This window comes from Nasonia vitripennis, assembly GCF_009193385.2.
Source record: "Nasonia vitripennis strain AsymCx chromosome 3 unlocalized genomic scaffold, Nvit_psr_1.1 chr3_random0010, whole genome shotgun sequence".
NCBI classification, from domain to species: Eukaryota; Metazoa; Arthropoda; class Insecta; order Hymenoptera; family Pteromalidae; genus Nasonia; species Nasonia vitripennis.
Window position 1 is genome coordinate 743,174 of NW_022279630.1, and position 21,359 is coordinate 764,532.

The 21,359-nt window shown below is 38.4% G+C and overlaps 1 protein-coding gene across 1 annotated transcript in view; it reads right to left on the reverse strand.

Annotated features, from left to right (window-relative positions):
- LOC116416870 (probable kinetochore protein NUF2) overlaps positions 1–21,359 on the reverse strand; it is a 439,111-nt gene that overhangs the window by 387,170 nt on the left and 30,582 nt on the right. Inside the window, exon 2 of the mRNA XM_031927120.2 lies at positions 6,993–7,088. Coding sequence (XP_031782980.1) covers positions 6,993–7,088 — 96 coding nt within the window. The remainder of the gene's footprint in view (positions 1–6,992; positions 7,089–21,359) is intronic.

The following is a 21,359-nucleotide window of genomic DNA, read 5'->3' on the forward strand; positions in this document are numbered from 1 at the left end:
TTATTGATAAAATATGGCAAAATGGCTTTTTGGAGCGACAAAAGTTCGTCTAAATGGTTTTTTACCGTTCCTCCTGCCGAGGTACACTTATCGAAAGAGGTAGCTAAAACAAATCCGGTCGAGCCTTTATACAGCTAACCGCCCCAGAAATATGTTTTAGGATCACCTCTTACTACCGACAGTCGATCTTTATTGTTAAGGTATGGCAAAATGGCTTTTTAGAGCGACAAAATCGCCTCTATAGAGTTTTTTACCGTTCCTTCTGCCGAGATCCGCTGATCGAAAGCGGTAGCTAAAACATATCCGGGCGAGCGTTTATACAGCTAACCTACCCAGAAATATGTTTTACTATCACCTGATTATACCGACAGTTAATGTTTATTGATAAAATATGGCAAAATGGCTTTTTGGAGCGACAAAAGTTCGTCTAAATGGTTTTTTACCGTTCCTCCTGCCGAGGTACACTGATCGAAAGAGGTAGCTAAAACATATCCGGGCAAGCATTTCTACACCTAACCTACCCAGAAATATGTTTTACTATCACCTGATTATACCGACAGTTAATGTTTATTGATAAAATATGGCAATATATCTTTTTCGAGCGACAAAAGTATTTCTACATCGTTTTTTACCGTTCCACCTTCCGAGGTCCGCTGATCGAAAGAGGTAGCTAAAACAAATCCGGGCGAGCCTTTATACAGCTAACCTACCCAGAAATATGTTTTAGGATCACCGCTAACTACCGACAGTCAATATTTATTGTTAAAATATGGCAAAATGGCTTTTTCGAACGACAAAAGTTCGTCTATATGGTTTTTTACCGTTCCACCTGCCGAGGTCCGCTGATCGAAAGAGGTAGCTAAATCAAATCCGAGCGAGCCTTTATACACCTAACCTACCCAGAAATATGTTTTACTATCACCTGATTATACCGACAGTTAATGTTTATTGATAAAATATGGCAAAATGGCTTTTTGGAGCGACAAAAGTTCGTCTAAATGGTTTTTTACCGTTCCTCCTGCCGAGGTACACTGATCGAAAGAGGTAGCTAAAACAAATCCGGTCGAGCCTTTATACAGCTAACCTACCCAGAAATATGTTTTACTATCACCTGATTATACCGATAGTTAATATATATTGATAAAATATGGCAAAATAGCTTTTTCGAGCTACAAAAGTATTTCTATATCGTTTTTTACCGTTCCTCCTGCCGAGGTCCGCTGATCGAAGGCGGTAGCTAAAACATATCCGGGCAAGCCTTTCTACACCTAACCGACCCAGAAATATGTTTTACTATCACCGGATTCCACCGACAGTTAATGTTTATTGATAAAATATGGCAAAATGGCTTTTTGGACCGACAAAATTCGTATATATGGTTTTTTACCGTTCCACCTTCCGAGGTCCGCAGATCCAAAGCGGTAGCTAAAACATATCCGGGCAAGCCTTTCTACACCTAACCTACCCAGAAATATGTTTTACTATCACCTGATTAAACCGACAGTTCATGTTTATTGATAAAATATGGCAAAATGGCTTTTGCGAACGACAAAAGTTCGTCTATATGGTTTTTTACCGTTCCTCCTGCCGAGGTCCGCTGATCGAAATCACCTTTTACTACCGACAGTTAATATTTATTGTTAAGGTATGGCAAAATGGCTTTTTGGAGCGACAATAGTGCCTCTATAGAGTTTTTTACCGTTTCTTCTGCCGAGTTCCGCTGATCGAAAGCGGTAGCTAAAACATATCCAGGCGTGCCTTTTTACACCAAATGTACCCAGAAATAACTTTAACGATCGCTAGTCATTTATCCCTCTCTCTCACTCTTCTAGAACTCAAATCCGAGTAACTCCGGGTTATTTTCTAGAAGATTTCTTTTCATTTCTATCCTTATTTTCACAAACATTTAAAGCACCCAGCTATTGCACGAAAGTGCAGGCTAAAGGTGTAAATTATTTTAAATAAGCGCTGTAGCATCGTTGGATGTTACAGCTCCATCCATTCCCTACTTGCCCACAAATCTTAAACTTTTCGTTGCATTTGTTAATACTTCTTTATCTAAATTCATTAGAATCCGTTTTATAGTATGTTCCATTTATTTCCAAGTATATTGTAAGTGTGGTTCCTTAATTTCTCATATGTTCGTTTTGTTAAATCTAAGTCCATAAACATCGCTAATACTTTATTTGAAGTTGTTTGTTCTTTTAATTTTAGTGCCAACGATAGCTCCTCTTTAGAAAGCTTTACAGAGATTTCACGAGCTCGTCTATTTTTTGTTTTTGAACATCCTTTGTCATAATTTATATGAGGTCGACCTATATTACGAACATTAGAAAATTTTTCAGAAGTACGTGAAGTATTACTAGTAAATAATGTTAAATCTTCATTATTCATAATTGATATTGAAGTATTCATATTTGATGTTGAAGTATTTATATTTGACGTTGAAGTTTCGTCATCAAGTAACTGAATCACAAAAGAATTTTCAAAAAATTCTTTGTGTTTCGATATAAAAACATCTTTCTTTCGAGGAACATCTTGCCATTTTAGTTTATATTTTGGAAAAAATGATTTGATTAGTTGGTTTCTTAGATGCTGTGTATGTCTTTCAGAAAGGGCATACTTTATTTTTACATCATTTACAACTATATCGAGAATACAATTTTGCTCATTAGGATAATTCCATATTAATTCACATAAATATGAGTGTTCTATATTGAGTAACATTATTTTAGGTCTTAAATAATTCTACATTGTAGTTATTTAATAAATTTTATACCTCTTCAGAAAATTATTATTGACAAAGTAAACACCATTTCGTTTTCACCTAAGTATTTATTTTATTAAGAAAATCAATATGATGTCTGTATCCATTATTTCTTTTCTAAATAAATCTTAAAAATCACTACTGCTGATATGAAATATAAGAAAAAAGTTAAGTAATTTTACATCCTCAATTAAAATTGAAATCCATGTGTTTATTAATGTAGAAACAGAAAATATGAAATAAAAGTTGATTGATTCTTTAGTCGCAGCTGTATTAATTAACAAAAGATAAGGCATACGTGCGTTCTGTTGATTCTAACTCTATGCATTTATTATGTGTAATATGTATTTATTATTCTAACTCTATACATAGAGTTAGAATCAACAGAACGCACGTATGCTTTATGTTATAACAGACGTAATAGAAAAAATTTTACTGAAGAGAAATATTCTTAGATTTGACGGAAGAAAACTTAATTTAAATTTAAACTAATTTTTTTGCAATATGATAAAATAAACATTTGTACGTATTATACTATAATCTAATAAATTCAAAAAGTAAACATTTAGCCATCGAAAAATCGTATGATCAATAGATTTAATTATATTTGTATGTCTTATACTATAGTCTAATAAATTCAAAAATAAACGTTTAACCATCAAACACTCGTATGATCAATAGATTGAATTATATTAAATTATACATAATGTAATAAATTCGAGAAATCTTCAAAAAATTCTGATAGAATTTCAACGTATTTTTTTATTTAATCTAAGAACTTTTTCTTCTGTAAATTTTTTTTCTAAAGTCTATCATTCTCAAGTAAAAAATTCTGGAAATTTTTCACGATTTTCCCGTGTTAGCCGCCATTTTATGTGCTTTTACCTTTTTTTTCAAAATTTAAACTGTGACACTGAAGTTTAAGTCTCGAGGACACGATATCTTCGCTCTAAACATTAAATCTTAAATGATTTCAATGTGAAAAATCGACATGAATAAAGATTTTTTTTAAACCATGTTTTATTGCTTGTGGTTTGGTAGGGGTGGTTTCTAGGGGTTAAGCGGGTTAGGGGTAAGTATTTAGGTGATTTGTTGGCTTCTGGTGTGTGGCTTAATTATTTTGAGAAAAAATAATGCGATTTAACTCGCTGTTCCCAGGGATAGATGAGTTAGACTGCTTGTGGTTTGGTAGGGGTGGCTTCTAGGGGTCGCATGGGTTTAGGGGAAGGTGATACAATAATTTCCGCACCTGTAGCTTAAACTTGATGCATTTTTAAAGTGTTTAAAAAAAATCATGGCTCTACGATTAAAAATGACGCGTGGCTCGAATTTTGTCCATTTTCTCCCACTGTGCGGCGGCAGTCCGAGATCGACCAGCTAACTGAGTGGATAAGTTTCGGAGTTTTTTAAAGAGTTTTAAACAAAATTATTTTGAATTTCGATTGAATTTATTTTCTTAAAATTTGCATTTTGTATTATGTGCGCTTCATTTGTGAAAATCTAAGAATATTCAGACTAATAATCAGATAGTAAAAGCAATAGATCGAGCCGGCTCCAGTTATTCCTTCTCTAATATTGGATTGAAAAACCTCAATAATCAATTGCATTTTCATCCCGGGAAACCAATAACATTATAATTAAGAAGAAAGGAGGCCACTACCCAAAATACAGTTCTATACTACTATTTTGAATAACAAGAAGGAGAATCCAATTTTAACACTATTTAAGTTTATTGCCTCATCTGAATTAATACAGAAAAAGCGCTGAGAGTGTCGCGCAAGTAGAAATTAGAGATAACGCAAATATCTCTCTATTTCGCTGCTTCTGTAGAGAACCATAATCACAATTGCCCCGCGAAATTCAATTTATTGATTTAAGGTAGGGTTCTGGTGAATTTTCTAACTTTTTATATCGTAGTCACATTTTTATAAATTTTGTACTCATATTCGGTACAAAAAAGAGGAAGATTTGTAAATTTTGAGCCATATATATATAGTATATTACTCAAATCATTGCAAAAAATAGTTAAAAATTGGGCTTACTTGCAAAGGTCTCTTGCGCACTCCTTTTCAACTAAAACCAAAATTCTTACGGCCAATGTTTGCATTTATTCGAGAATAAAATAGTGACCCGATTTTTAAAAAAGCCAATTAATAAAATTTGGCACCTAAAAAATCAGTTTTTGGATTAAAAATTGGAAGAACTTCTTGTCTAATAACCGATTTTTTACGTACTAAATTTTGTTAATAGTTTTTTTTTTAATCTGGTCACTATGAAATTTTAATTTTAAATAAATGCAAACATTGGCCTTAAAAATTTTGGTTTTAGTTGGAAAGGAGTGCGCAAGAGACCTTTGCAAGTAAGCCCAATTTTTAACTATTTTTTGCAATGATTTGAGTAATATACTATATATATATGGCTCAAAATTTACAAATCTTCCTCTTTTTTGTACCGAATATGAGTACAAAATTTATAAAAATGGTTTTGGTTATTGGAGACGATCCGGTTAACATCCTTAACTCCTATTTTGCTCACGGTATCTTTCTGGAAGCCTGGCGGAGAGCACAGCTCATCGCTCTGAAAAAGAACACAACATGATCAGACTCTTGTCTTATGGCTTTGCTGTGCTTTTCCAAGGTTCTCGAGAGGATTGCCTATTACCAGATCACGGAGTATCTTAATAAAAATGAACTCTTAGATCCACTCTAAGCCAGCTTTCGTGACACCACAGATAACATACGCATGACTGTTCAAAAGAGGAAAATTACTCTTCTTCTGCTGTTCGATTTCAGGAAGGCTTTCGATACTATCTCGCCATCGAGGCTTATCGGGAAAATTCAAGGGCTGGATTTCTCCGGAGCAGCTCTCCTGTGGATCAAATGATATTCACAAGTTTACTTCTACCTGGAGATAACGCGAAATAGCAGAAGCTCTGATTACCTGGAAACTAATCTAAAGGTTCCGCAGGGGTCTGTTCTGGGTCCCTTTCTTTTTTGCATCAATATGAATGATCTGCACAAGAAACTTGACGAACACGACGTTCAACATATTTTTTATGGAGACGACCTTCAAATTTATCTTAACATCACCAAAGACAAACTACAGGAGGATATATCTCGACTGTCTAATGCAGCACGACTGGTGGCTAGTGGGCTGGGGGCACGGACCTAAAACTCAATGCAGCCAAAACTAAAGTAATTTTTTCGAATTAAAGAATAATGTCAACGATCTCATCTCTTTGGGCCTTCCAGGAGTTAAGTTTAGGGAAGGTGTCCTTGTCCCATTCAGTAGCAAAGTGATGAGCCTCGGTGTCATCTTGGACAGTAAACTAACGTAGAGACCACAGATTAATAAAATAACCAAAAAAGTCAATAGTGTATTTTACAATCTACAGTTTATTCGGACCTGCACCAATGAGACGCTTCGCAAAAGGCTAGGTAAGACCTTAGTTCAACCACATCTTAACTACTGCTCATTAGTGTGTTTAGATGCGATAACAGCAAACGCGACTGCAAAGACTAAGCAATGGACGTGTGACGTATAATTATAAGGTTAGGCGGAATGAGAACATATCTCCCTTTCGGAGACGTCTCGGCCGGCTTGTGTCATACTCTTGCAAGCTGTACTTTATAGCCCTTCTTATGTATAAAATTGTTAATATGCTAGAGCCCTATCACCTTGCTGAATTGTTTACTAAGCGTAAGCACAGGTCCTCTGATAGGGGGATACCACAGGAACATAACATTCCTTGAGCGGGTGCTGGGACTTTTCAAATTCAGGGCACACGGCTCCGGAATTCTCTCCTTTTCCGCCCTTCGTTATCTGCCATCCTCAACTTTATTCCAAATTAGCTTAAGCTCTTAGCCTAATACTCATATTTTGAACTAACTGGATTAAAAAAAAAGAGAATCGGGTAGGCAGGAATTAAAAAAAAATCACAAAATAATTTTTAATCTTTATTATTTCGTTAAAAGAACAATTTTCTTAACAAAATAACGCGATAGTTAAAAAGATCTAATTAAAATCTTCAAAATCAGATGCTTCTACATACGCGTTAACAACGGATCAAATAAAATATAGGTAAAATCAGTGAGGCGCGAATAAGTTAAAAAGCAATTTTAAAGTTTATTGGGTCGCGGTTCTTCCGACGGCACAGTGATACGCTACTGCGCTCCTTGATAAAATTACATTAACATATTTTTTACTAATAATATTGATGTCTTACTTCTGTCGTGAGTTTATCTCGTTGGTATGTCAAAGCTGCTAATTCACTTTGTAAATTTGTAGTAATGCTATCAGTTTGGCAGTCATCAAAATTTATCTGCAGAATAGAAAAAATTAAATCGTGTTAAAGTATTATATGTTTAAGATAAATATGTTCAAGATGTGGAATATATGTAATTTATTCTAGTAAATTAATAAAAAAAGTCTACGTTGTTGAGGCTTTATCGAAGTACTGCCACCTTGACGTATACCCGTACGGGTTGGTGACGGTGGTAGGGATTTTTAGATTGCTAGTAAAACTGGGTCTTGGAAAAAGAATATGGATGAAATGATTCCCGTAAAAGCGTAAAAGTATTCTTTTGAAAATGTAGATCTCCGAACAGAGACAATTAATCGGCTAAGGGTATCTTGCACGGAAATAAATAATGAAGGCTAGGATTGCCAACATTTGGAAGTGTCACACTCTCACATACTGTTGAACTGTTATAATACTAAAATTGGACTGCCGGGGCACCAAATGTGACTGCGCGGCTTCAACGATCAATTGAAATGTGATGGGTCTAAAATTGTACTGCTACAATCGAAACTTGGTAGTGCGAGAGTTCAAACATTTTTGGAGCGGCTAAAACACCAAGGTGAGCACGCGGTGCTTCAACGATGGGATCGTCAGACTACCAAGGTTTGGATCGGCTATCAAATATTTTTTTTAAAATACTTCGGCACTTCGGAGAAAGTACAAGCAAATACGAAAATATATATTTAGAAAATACGAGAATCAACTCTGAAAACAAAAGCCCTGAACCCAGCTACCCTCTGAGTCGCCATTTTTAATAAGAGAATATTTATTCAAAGAATATCTCGGCACATCGGAGAAAGGCGAGCAAAACCAAGAATCAAATCTAAAAACAAAAGCTCTGAACCCTGTTACCCCACGCGCTGCGATTTTTCATATATTTTTATTTAATTAATACGTCGGCACATCAGAGGATAGTGAGCAAAGACAATAATAAAATCTAAAACAAAAATGCTTAAACCTCCCTGCCTCACGGGTCGCAATATATAATTAAATTATAAAAAAAAATACTTTGGCAATCGGAGGAAGGCGACCGAAGGCGAGGATAAAATCTAAAATAAAAATGCCTAAACCCACCTACCTTGTGCGATTCCAGTCTTATCAGAGAATACTTGTTAAATAAATGCGTCAGCAGATCGGAGAATTATTATTTTGTAAAAATGGAGGCGCATAGGGTAGGTGGGTGTAAGTGTTTTTGTTTTGGTTTTAATCTCTCGAACTCTCGTTCGCCTTACTCTGATTAGCCGACGCATTTTTTAACAGATATTCTCTGTCAAAAGTCAAGGCGCACAGGGTAGGTGGGTTAAAGTGATTGGTGTTTGTTTTCACCTTCCCCGCTTTTGCTCACCTGCCGCCGATTTACCAAAGCATTTTTTAAAATAAATGTTGAAAATAAAAATCAAGCAGGGTATAGCTTCTCACGGTGAATATATTTATTAATACAAAAAAAGAACAAGAAATTAATACGAGTATGACAGCGTAGTCAGATGTCAGTGAAGCGTTCGACTGGACAACTGCTCGCTTGCTCGATTCGATTAGAACTTATTCACCGTGAGAAGCTATACCCTGCTTGATTTTTATTTTCAACAGATTATGGGCCCAGCACGCTTCCACTGCGCGAGTGTATTATATTAAATTTAAAAAAAAAAATCCAAAGCTTGGCATCGTACGAGTACCGCGTCGGGTAGTCTCCTGTGCAAGTGTCGTTTTGCACAGTTCGTGTAAGTGCTAGCAGCACTTTCTTTAATCATGGCTGATAAAGAAAGTTTCGAGTTGAACAAGCTCAACGAAACAAATTACGAGTTGTGGAAGTATGGAGTTCGATTTTTGCTAGGAAGCAGAAACCTCGCTGGTCATATCGACGGTACTAAAGCAGAGCCCAACAAGACCGAAAAATCGGATGATTGGGAAAAATGGAATGCTGCCGCCGCGCAAGCAGCAACGATTTTATTAAGTTCGGTGGAAAAGAAGCTCCATCGCCACTTAATAAATTGCGAAACTCCCAAAAACATCTGGGATAAACTTCAAGAGTTGTACGGGGCATCAAGCAGCGATACCGTGGATAGTGCCTTCCAAGAATCTTACTTCCGCATCAAGGACGGCCAAGCAGTCGGAACACAGATTGAGGTGTTTGAAAATATCTGCAAACGACTTGAAGATGCAGGTGAGAAGCGGTCTGACAAGGATATGGTGTCACGACTTGTTGAATAGCCTACTGCAAAAGTTCTCTGCCTTCCGCATGGCGTGGGAGTGCACACCAAAATCCGAAAAGACGAAAAATGCCCTCGTTGTACGGCTTATACGCGAGGATAAGCGTCTCTGCGAGACAGATAATACTACAGCGTCCTTAGCTCTTCAAGTCGAAGCTCTGAAGTTGAACTTAGATAGCCAACAGCCCGCAGCATCGAAGTCTAACGCTAGACATGTTAAAGGGAAAAAGAGCATCGAAGATCTGAAGAAGTGCGCAGCTTGTAAGCAGAAGGGACATTGGGCGCGAGAGTGTCCAAACAAGAAAAGTAATGCGCAGCCAACAGCCTCATATATCGCAACAGCAAACGTCTGCGACGTAAGTGTGTTTTATTCTAAAACAAGTGACGTTTAGAAAGGATTTCTTCACGTCGCTGAATACCGTCAGTGAAATTCGTCTTGTAAAAATAGCTGACGATAAGCTCCTGCCTACGCAAGGATCAGGAACTATCGTTATTACCGAACTCGTAAGTAGAAAATTTGTAGAAAGAGAACTGCATGATGTGCTGTATGTCCCCGAGATGCGAAGAAATTTATTCTCAGTCGCTACAATTACGGACAAAAAGTTCTCATTTCACGCATACGAGAAGTTCTGCGAAGTACGCGACAAGAGCGGAAAATTATCATCAAGCGGCGTGAGACGCGGCAATCTTTTCAAAATGCTTTTTGAAGTTAAAATGCCCGAACAATGCAACGTCGCTGAACCCAAGCAGGGCACGCTAAAGCTCTGGCATGAGCGCATGGGACACATAAACGTGCGGGCTCTATTGAACACCAGCAAAGTGCTAAGTGACCGCGAAATAGTGCTAGAGAAAGATGAAGATTTTGTGTGTACAGCATGTATTATGGGAAAGCAAACGCGCAAGCCCCACTCATCGATTAAGCACGAGAAGAATTTCAAACCTGGAGAGAAAATCCACACGGACGTGTGTGGTCCGATCAACATCGAGTCTCCGCGAGGCTCGCGCTATTTTTTACTTTTCAAAGACGAATGCTCGAGTTTCAGAAAAGTATATTTTTTGAGGTACAAATCCGAAGTGTTTGAAAAGTTCAATCATTTTCAGAGTTTTGCGCAAACTCAAACTGACAACAAAATGAAAGTGCTGCGCTCCGATAACGGCCGAGAGTACACGTCCGAAGAATTCCTCAAGCACACGACGGACGCAGGCATCATTCACGAATTCTCATCGCCGTATATACATGAGCAGAATGGACGCGCCGAGCGAGAGATGCGGACCATCGTCGAAAGCGCAAGGACCATGCTCATTAGCAGTGGAGTTGATTTGAAACTCTGGCCTGAAGCAATTAACACTGCATGCTACACTTTAAATCGAGTAGCTATGCAGGGTCAGGAGAAAACTCCATATGAGAAGTGGTTTAAGCACAAACCAGAAATCAAGCACCTTCGAGTTTTTGGCATAGATGCTTACTTAAACATTCCGAAAGAAAAGCGTAAAAAGCTCCAATCAAAGAGCACGCCGCTAATCTTTTTCGGTTACGAAGGCGAATCGACAAATTATAGGCTCTGGGACAACAAATCGAGTAAAATGCACGTAAGTAGTGATGTAGATTTTGTTGAAAAGAGCACTAAAATGGCATAAGAACAAGCAGAGATCTACAGTTACGAAATCGATTTCGGACTGCTGGAAGAACGCGATCTCACGGCCGCCAACGAGGAAGCAGAGGCGAATCATCAATCAGCTATTGCTATCGCAGTTCTTAATCAACAGGCTATTGATGAAGTGGGAGAAGAAGAAAATATGCAAAATCTTGACATCGCGGTAGAGCCGGAACAAGAAGAAAATCAGCAAAATCGTAACATCGCGGTAGAGCCAGAGCGCCGACGCTTACGCGATAGATCGCAGCTAAAAGCCATAGATCGCTACGGAGTGCCGATAGCTTATATAGCGGAAACCTTACCGACAACTTACGCCGAAGCTATGGCGAGCCATGACACAGATAAGTGGAAGGAAGCGATGCAAGAAGAAATGAACGCGCTTCTTGGAAGCAAAACTTGGATTCTGCAAGAACTGCCTAAAGGCAAGCGCGCAATCGGGTGCAAATGGGTGTACACAATTAAGAAAAACCGCTCGATAACAGCATAAGATACAAAGCGCGATTTGTCGCTAAAGGCTACGCTCAGCGAGAAGGCATCGATTTTTTTGACACTTTTGCACCGGTTGTCCGTTACGAGTCGATCCGCATACTTCTAGCGATAGCGGCAAAAGAAGACCTTGAGATCGCGCAGTTTGACGTAAAGACTGCTTTTCTTTACGGCGATCTACAAGAGGAAATCTATCTACAGCAACCCGAAGGCTACACCACCGAAGAAGGCCGTGTCTGCAGATTACAACGTAGTCTTTACGGCCTAAAACATTCCCCACGCTGCTGGAATGAGAAGTTCGTCGGATTCCTCGAGAACTTCAACTTCAAGAGCATCGAGAGTGACAAATGCGTGTTCGTTGGTGAAGTGAAAAACTTTAAAGTTTATTTAGCGCTGTATGTCGATGATGGCTTAGTGATATGTAAAAGCCAAGACGCTATCGATGCAGTTCTCAGTTATTTAAAGAGTAATTTTCAAATAACTGTGAACGAAGCGAACGAATTCGTCGGTATGGAGATCAAGCGTGATCGACCAAATCATACAATTAAGATTAGCCAATCAAACTATATGGTAAAATAGTAAGTAAATTTTGTATGAATGACGCGTATGAAGTCAGCGTTCCTGCGGAACCTGGCGCTTTTTTAAGAAAAAATGTAAGTACAAGCGAATCAAGTAATAATATACCGTACCGCGAAGCGGTCGGCTCACTCCTATTTGCTGCTCGAGTGTGTCGACCAGATATTGAGTATGCAGTGAATTAGGCGAGTCAATTTTTAAACTGCTTTAATCAGGAGCACTGGAGAGCAGTCAAAAGAATTATCAGATACTTACTCGGTACGCGTGATCTTGGAATTATATTCGGAAACAGTGGGAGTCAACAAATTTCCGGTTATACTGACGCTGATTATGCCGGATGCTTAGATTCACGCGTATCGCGAAACGGTTTTGTTTTTCTAATGAATGGGGGGCCAATCTGTTGGTCTAGTCAAAAACAAAGCTCAGTAGCGTTATCAACAGCAGAAGCTGAGTATATCGCACTGGCCCACGGGGCGAAGGAGGCTATCTGGCTGCGCCAGATGTTAAGCCAATTAGAAATTTCCTTCGATTCGATCCCAGTTTTTGTTGATAATCAATCTGCTATTAGAATGGCAAATAATTCAGAGTTCCATAAGCGATCCAAACACATTGATGTTCGGTATCATTTCATTCGCGACGTTGTACATCGAAAAGAGATTGAGATTAGCTATGTGCAGTCCAAGCAGCAATTAGCCGACATTTTTACTAAACCTCTAGCGAGGCAGCAATTTTGTTTTTTGCGTGACAATTTAAATATTTCAAATTAAGTGGGAGTGTTGGATTTTTGCTAAAATCTGACATAGTTTTTAATTTAGAAATATGCGTAGCTCTAGGATAGTTTTATTTTACTATAGCTGGAAAAACCCAAGCGCAGACGCTGCACCGAGTTCGTCGCCGAATTCGGCAGCGTATCTGCTCTTTTATAACGATAAGCTTCTCGGAAACGCGGTCTGTTTGTTGCCTACGAAATATACGTGCGACAAACACGGCAATTAGGGATTAAGAAGGAGCGCGCACTTCGCTGAGTGCGCCCTTTTTATGATACCCAGGTTGGCGGCGGGGGCTATTAAGAAAGGTCCTTCCGCTTACGCTTCGACCGCGTCGTCGCGTACCTGGATATCGGCAGCGTCCCTCCTGCGATCAGCCGTAGGACCGCGTCACCGAGGTATTGTAATACCCTCAGCGGAGGATAGCAGTAAGTTCTAACCGAATCGAGCAAGCGAGCAGTTGTCCAGTCGAACGCTTTACTGACATCTGACTACGCTGTCATACTCGTATTAATTTCTTGTTCTTTTTTTGTATTAATAAATATATTCACCGTGAGAAGCTATACCCTGCTTGATTTTTATTTTCAACAATAAAGTTTTACATTTTCTAAACATCCAAATTAAAATCTCTGCATTCATACCATAACTACAGGTGTACAAAGTATCCTCCTGGAATTTGAGCCCAAAAGAACCATTTGTATACTTGGAATCCTACGGACAGTAAAAAAATTCACAAAACATTGCACCGAGTGCCACGATGGGCCAGCAGGGATAATTAAGGTTTTAGCACAATAAAGTTAGAGTTATACTAAATATCACTGAAAAAAATTTCAAATGATTTACTCTAATTTTGTCATTTTTACTCATAATTCTTTTTTTCAGGATTTAAAGGTATTGTATCCCCTTAAGGGGCTGTCAGAGGAGCAGCCGAACGGTGCCGCCGCAACATCCAAGTGGTGCTGCAGTCAGGTAGCAAAATTCCAATTGAACAACAAATACATCAAAACCGCGAACTTGAGAAAAAAATCGCTCTTTACCGCCCTTCCTTTTATCTGTAAGTAATAGTAACCGTAACCCGTGCAAAACATGGTATTAAGTGCATATTTCCGACGTAGTATTAGAATTACGATATGACCTACCAAGGTACGGCGACTGTATATAAATTCAAGATGGCTGCTTGTTCGGCTGCTCTGTTGCTGTAACGTAATTCCAATACTACGTCGAAAAGACGTACTTAATGCGATGTTTTGCACGAGTTACTTTTACTTTAGGTTAGGTTCTGTTGTATTTATTGTTTAATCGGGATTTTGCCACCTGACCGCAGCGCCACTTGGACGTTGCGGCGGCACCGGTCGGCTGCTCCTCTGACAGCCCCTTAAGGCGAACCCCAAACTGGAGATAATGGGGAAAAATATCAACAGACTACGCAGGACAGCGGCTGGAGATCGTCTACTACAACTTCAGCGCACCACGGAGCTTAAGGAAGCGGAACTTCGACAAACGGTGGAAATGGTCCAACAAGCCGGTGCCGAAGTAAGAACTCTGCGAGAGCAAGCGGTCTTTGAAATATAAATAAATCGATGCGACGGACATACAGTGGTACGCAGACCGCGGTTATTGAAATGTCAGTGAAAATGGCTAAACAGGTGATAGCAAAGTAGATAATCAAGAAAGAGGCGCAGAAAGGAAACTCTACCATGCATCTGGTAGCTACACATGCCCAATCTACAGAACTACAGTAGAGAAGTTGAAGAAACAAAGACAATGAAGATAGTGCAGCTAATTCTAAATCACGATAAGACATCACAGGACTTATTTATTCAGTACGTCCGTGAGACAGAGGTGGACATAGCCATTATATGTGAGCAGTACAGAGACTTGGACGAGCCATCATGGGAAACGGACAACATTGGCAGAGCGGCGATTTGGGCATGTGGGAACATTAGTCTCCAGAAAAAAATTTAGTCTCGTGATGAAAGTTTTGTCCACGCAAAGGTAGCAGGTATACATGTATAGAGCTTCTATGCCGCGCCTAATGCACCGATTGAACAGTTTAAGCGACAGCTAGATCGACTCGTGCAGGATGCTGCCGAAAGAAATCCAGTAATCATCACAGGCGATTTTAACGCATGGACCGTAGAATGGTGCAGTCAAAGGACTAATCGATTAGTTCAGGTGCTCTTGAAAACATTTGGTCTCCTAGACCTGGTGTTAGTTAACCAGGGTAGCATTTCCACCTTTAGACGAGGAGACACAGGATCTTTTGTAGACTTGACCTTTGTTAGTGGCTGTCTAATTGGCTTAATTGACACGTGGACCGTAAGTGAACACTAGCGCCAGTATAATGACCAAAGGAGTTAAAACGAAGGATTATGATAAGGGGATGTTTCTGCTGGCATTAAAAGAAATACAACTGCTAGAATCAGCAAACAGCAAGACTGAACAGGTGATGGAGAATATCATTCGAGCCTGTGACGCAGCCATGCCAATAAGAGTGCACAACTGCACTGGTACTACTGCAAGTATACTGGTGGGACAAGGAGCTTAAAAGTGCACTTAGCGTGTGCCCCTGGACCAGAAAACGAGAACAACGGGCAAGGGAAAAGTACTATACAACTAGAAAAACCCAAGAAATAGTAGATACCTGCGAAAAATAAATGAAGGACGCGAAAAGGGGCCTAAAGAGGAAAATCCGTGAAAACAAGGGACGATGACTCAGGGAATTACATAACAAGGTCGAAGAAGACCCGTGGGGTCGACCGTATAAAATAGTAATGAAAAAGATTAAAGAAAGCTCCGTGCCCCCTCCAAGATGCTCAAATCTATTACATTGGGTAGTGAATACAATGTTCCCCAGGCAACTGGAAGAACCAAGTGTCATCGAAAGAGGTGTGAATAAAGAGGCTATACCGTCGATCGATTAAGGAATTGTTAGCTGCTTGCAGAAGGGTAGGAAACAAAAAAGGCCCCAGGGCTGTGTGACGTTCCCAATATCGCATTAAAGCATGCCATTCACGCGCACCCAGAGGTCTTCGCAGACTTGTACAATTCATGTCTAGAAGAGGAAATATTTCTTACAAACTGGAAGAAACAGCGGCTCGTACCCCTGTTAAAAGGAGAATAGCCACCCTAGGCATTCACATCATACAGACCGCTCTACATGTTGGATACCTTGAACAAGACTCTGGAATGCATATTCTGTGTTTTGCAAAAGGAAAATGATAAGGTGGATTAGCGAAAAACCAATACGGCTTTCGGAAGAATCGTTCAACCCTGGATGAAGTTAGCCTAGTGATTGACACTGCACGAACAGCCATTGAGGGGAAAAAGTGGAAAGGAGGAAAAAAGGAGTACTGCGCCATAGTTACATTAGACGTCGAAAATGCAACTCGGCAAAATGGAGAAAAATACACGAGGCAATCCAGAATCAGGATGTGCCCTTTTATATAAGAAGGATTATGTCTGACTAGTAGAAGTACAGAATCATATTATATGACACTGAGGAGAATACCAAGATCTATGAAGTTACAGGAGGCATCCTTCAAGGGTCAGAACTTGGTCCACCGACTTGGAACATCATGTACAATAGGGTACTAAGACTGAAATTACCCAAAGGAGAAACAGTAGTAGACTTTGCTGACTATATTGCAGTAGCACAAAGAAGAAGTAAGGGACATAGCTTAGGTGTCTATCCATAAAATACACGAATAGCAAGCAGAGACAAGCCTAGAACTGGACAGCAAAAAAATCGAAGCTATCCTTATTTCTAGTAATAAGAAAATAGAAACAATAACACTGAAGGTGGGCGGACATGAGATTGTATCTCATCAGACTATCAAGTACCTTGGCCTCACTGTCGATGCAAGACTTAGGTTCAAACAACATCTTAAAGAAGTAAGTGATAAAGCAGCAAAAGTTGGCGTTACTTTATCAAGGTTGATGCCGAATGTAGGAGGACCAACGCAGAAACGAAGGTTACTCCTAGTCAGTGTAATCACATAGATTATTTGGTACGGGGCTCCATTATGGGCGGATGGCATGTTGGTGCAAAGTTATGCACGAAAAATATCGACAGTGTATATGTAGGAAAAGTGCACTAAGGGTCGCATCGACTTACCATACGGTATCGGGCAAGGCAGTCTGCATCATAGCAGGCATGCTTAGTGACCTTTTAGCAATAGAAAGGAAGAATATATTCAAGGCGAAGAGACGGATTAACGACAATACGCAGAATGAAATGTGGGACTCACGGAGGCAGACAATGACTGAGTGGCAAAAAAGATGAGATTCTAGTGATAAGAGACGATGGATACCAAGAATAGAGGACTGGATATAAAGAAGACATGAGGAGGCCAATCACTACCTCACAATTCACTACCTCCTAATATATTATATACTACATGATAATCAAGTATATGCATCTTTAGACATACTTTTGTGGACTAATAAAGGTAGAAACTGACATTTCTTCACTACACCTAGACAACATTTTGGAAAAAATAAACTTTTTACTCTTGCTTCCATCAAATACTTGTACAATAACTATATCTGTTCAATATACTATATTCTTAGCAATCACTAAGCATATGTATATCTATCTATCTATCTAATTATCCATATATATATATATATATATATATTCCTATATTATATAGATGCATGTGTAAATTTATGTCAAAAATCCCTTCGCGCCCCTCTGCACCCCCTCCGCTGGCCCCTCCACTAGCCCTTCCACACCCCCTCTGCAAGCCCCTCCGCATCCTCTCCGTTGGCCCCTCTTAAATCAATTTTATTAATATTAAAATGATTATTATAAAACTTAGTCAAAAAGATTTCAAAAGTTCCATTTTTTTAATAATGGTATAATGATGTGTTATAATCAAATTAAGAAGATCGACAAAATTTCCTTTATTGGAAAAATGGTATAATGATGGGTTAAAATTTAAATTGAGAAGATAATAACGATAGATTTCCACACCACCCAAGAGGTACTGTCAGAAGCACATCATAATATGGATATACAATGTGTTTCAGACGCGTTGAATTTTTCTTTGTTTTTCTTAAATTATTATTTAATTATTGTTTAATTATATGACATGATATAATTATATAAAATAAAGGCTACTAGTTAGAAAATGAAGTTAGAAATTATCTATTGTTAACAGTTTGAATTTTTTATATAATAATTTAATAAAAAACCGTGGAATCATCGCCTAGAGCCATATAACCACGGGAGTCTTAGATACCAGTCCTCCTCCCCTAAGACTCCACCTAATACCATCCTCCATCCTGCAGAAACATATTTACTTAAAAAAAGTTATCAAATCATATCATATAAAATTATTGAGTAAAAAATGAAACTAGAAGATCTGATTATTGGTTCTGAAATTTTTATCATAAAGGTAACATTTTTAAATCATCTATTATAAAATATTGTGGTTATTAAGTAAAAAAATGAATTTCTATTTGAATACCAAATTGATTTATTTACATTAATTTCAGAATATATCAGACAATAAAAACGAGAGTTAAAATATGATTTCAAGATTAAATTACAAAAAAAATCTACTATCTAAATTGACTATCTACAGATGAACTGTCCTTTTTTAATTATTTACAATACTTTTATATAAATAAATATTTACATTTTTTATACTCAATTTATTATTTATCAATACAATATAATAAAAACCAAAATTTGGGGGTTGGCGAGCGGAGCGAGCAGGGGAGTACCTCCCTAGTATATAAATATATATATATTAGTTTTAAATAAATAAATAAACATTTTAAATTTGTTTATAAATTGTGACTGGATGTAATGTTGCTTGAACACTACTAAAGTAATATGCTTGAATAAAATCTTGACAGATAAATGTGTAATTTTCTGCAAAATCCATAAGAACAATGCAACCCTGGCGAAAAAATCACGTGATTAATCATATGATTGATACCGTGATAAATCGTATGATTGATCCCGTGATAAATCATATGATTGATCCCGTGATAAATTATAGGATTGATCCCGTGATAAATCATATGATTGATCCCGTGATAAATCATATGATTGATCCCGTGATAAATCATATGATTGATCCCGTGATAAATCATATGATTGATCCCGTGATAAATCATATGATTGATCCCGTGATAAATCACTTGATTACTCACGTGATATATTACGTGATTTATCATAGTTTATATGGATACTGTAAGATACATAATGGAAATTTCCAAAGGGATTTCATTATTATTATTAATATATGCAGTATGCGTATAATCTATATAAAATGATAAATATTATTATATTTTTGTGTATGATTAGATTAGCTGTTTGAAACTTGCAACAGCACAAATAGCTCAGGTAGTAAGATATTGGATTGTCAAGTGGAGGACAGGGGTTCAAGTCTTGGTCAGGGAAATTTTTTTCTATTTTTTTGCGATTTATTTATTTGAATTATCAATATCATCAACTATTTTATAATTATTTAGATGGAAAATAAACAATTTATTTCAATCTAAACAAATACTTAAATTTTACGAGTGATATATTACGTGATAAATCACGCCAAACAATCATGCGATAAATCACGTGAGTAATCAAGTGATTTATCACGCGACTACTCATGCGATTAATCACGTGATTTTTTCGTTAGGGAAGTTATATATTGTAACGAGGAACAACGTCCCTCGCCACGCCGGTAATCGAGGCGGGATAGAGAGTGACGAAATAGGGCGGCGTTGGCTCAAGTGGTAGTACGCGCGCCTAGAGATCTCGGGAGCGCCGGATCGATTCTCGGTTCCGGCGTCTCCTTTTGTGATTTTCTCCTCTCACGTCAAGTCTCACCCCGTTACAATATATATATGGGCCGTTTCACGTCAACCGGACCATCAGTGCACCCAAAATTTGGGTTAACCTAACAAGACGTTTGAGGTCTCAAAATGATCGTCTGGTCAAGGGCTTTTGAAAAAGTTCCGGCCTTTTCAAAAATCCGTGGCGCATAAAATATGGAGCCTGAAACCCACGTTTTCATAGCACATTCAACAAAAACAATAGTAAAAATGTTCTAATTTGTGAAATATCCCATCAAAAAGCATGTACAACTCATGATAGGACATATTATTGACAATGCTGACGGAATTCCAAAATCAAAAATGGCGGAATCAAAATGGTGGACATTATACCTCCACCAAACCCATTTTACCGCAACAAATGATTTTTGATCAGTTTAAAGTATCGATATGGGTGTTTTCAGGGTCACTGAATCTTATTTTAACCTCGACATTTCAAAATTCGAAATGGTGGATCCAAAATGGCGGACATTATACCACCACGAAACCAATTTTACCGCAACAAATGATTTTAGATCACTTTAAAGTATCGATATGAGGGTTTTTGGGGCCACTGCACCTTATTTTAACCTCGAAATTTTAAAATCCAAAATGGCCGATCCAAAATGGCGGACATTATACAACCGCCAAAACTATTTTACCGCAATGAACGATTTTAAATCAGTTTAAAGTATCGGTATGGGAGTTTAAGGGGCCGCTGAATCTTATTTTAACCTCGAAATTTCAAAATTCAATATGGCCAATATAAACTGGCGGATATTTGTCATAACCCACCCGCAGGCTCTCTCGCGAAAAGCCCTTGCTAACGCGCAACCCGCCGCACACGCCACGCACGCTGCAGCGCTTATCACTGCGGCGCGCCGCTAGGCGGCTGCGCATTACCCACAAGTGAAGTAGCGTCGCGGAGGGCACATAAGGAGGCCGGGTCCAGCGCTGTACCTCGCCCCTCTTCCAACAGCCTAATGCTGCAAGTACACGGCTCGTGTCTAATGACAACTTGTGCAAAGACTTCAGCAAATAAAACTGTTTTGTGGCAAAGGAATTTATTGCTTTCAAGTGATTTATTTCATCCCTCTTTTTTACCTACACTCCCAACCCCTTCCCACGTTTAGCAACCCATAGAAAGGAATATTTTCTTCAAGGAATGCTTTCTTCATCGGCGACTTTTTCTCCAACAGTCTTTTTCAGGATAGTTGGTGAGCAAGTCCATCAGCGGCTTTATTGTGCTTTCTCATATCCTACAACAATGTCTTCTCCTGCGAAAAAATATCGTATCGATAGATGCGTTAATCCATTTGATATTAATACAGGACACAGCAAATCTTTTAGGAAGATCTCCAAAGAATTTCAAGATGTCTATCCTTATTATCCAACATCTTCTCTGATTTGTGATACATGTAGAAAATCCTTTTACAAACTACATGATTTGTCATCTCCAAACGTCAGTATGAGTGTTGATTTTGAATCAGAGACTGACTCACCTACGGTTTCAAACACGGATGCACTTATGCAAGATGATATTATAGATATTTTAACTTGACTTAAAAACAAATTCCAATCCCTGCCGGAGAACGATCCATTACGTGTCAGTATTCTTACTATTTTGCCCGAACACTGGGCAATACGTAAAATTATGAACCAATTTGGTGTGTCTCGCAGAATGGCTCGTAAAGCAAAACAGTTAAGAGAATCAGATGGAGTTTTGGCTTCTCCTGTTGCAAAACGTTAAATAACATTACCTGCAGAAACTAC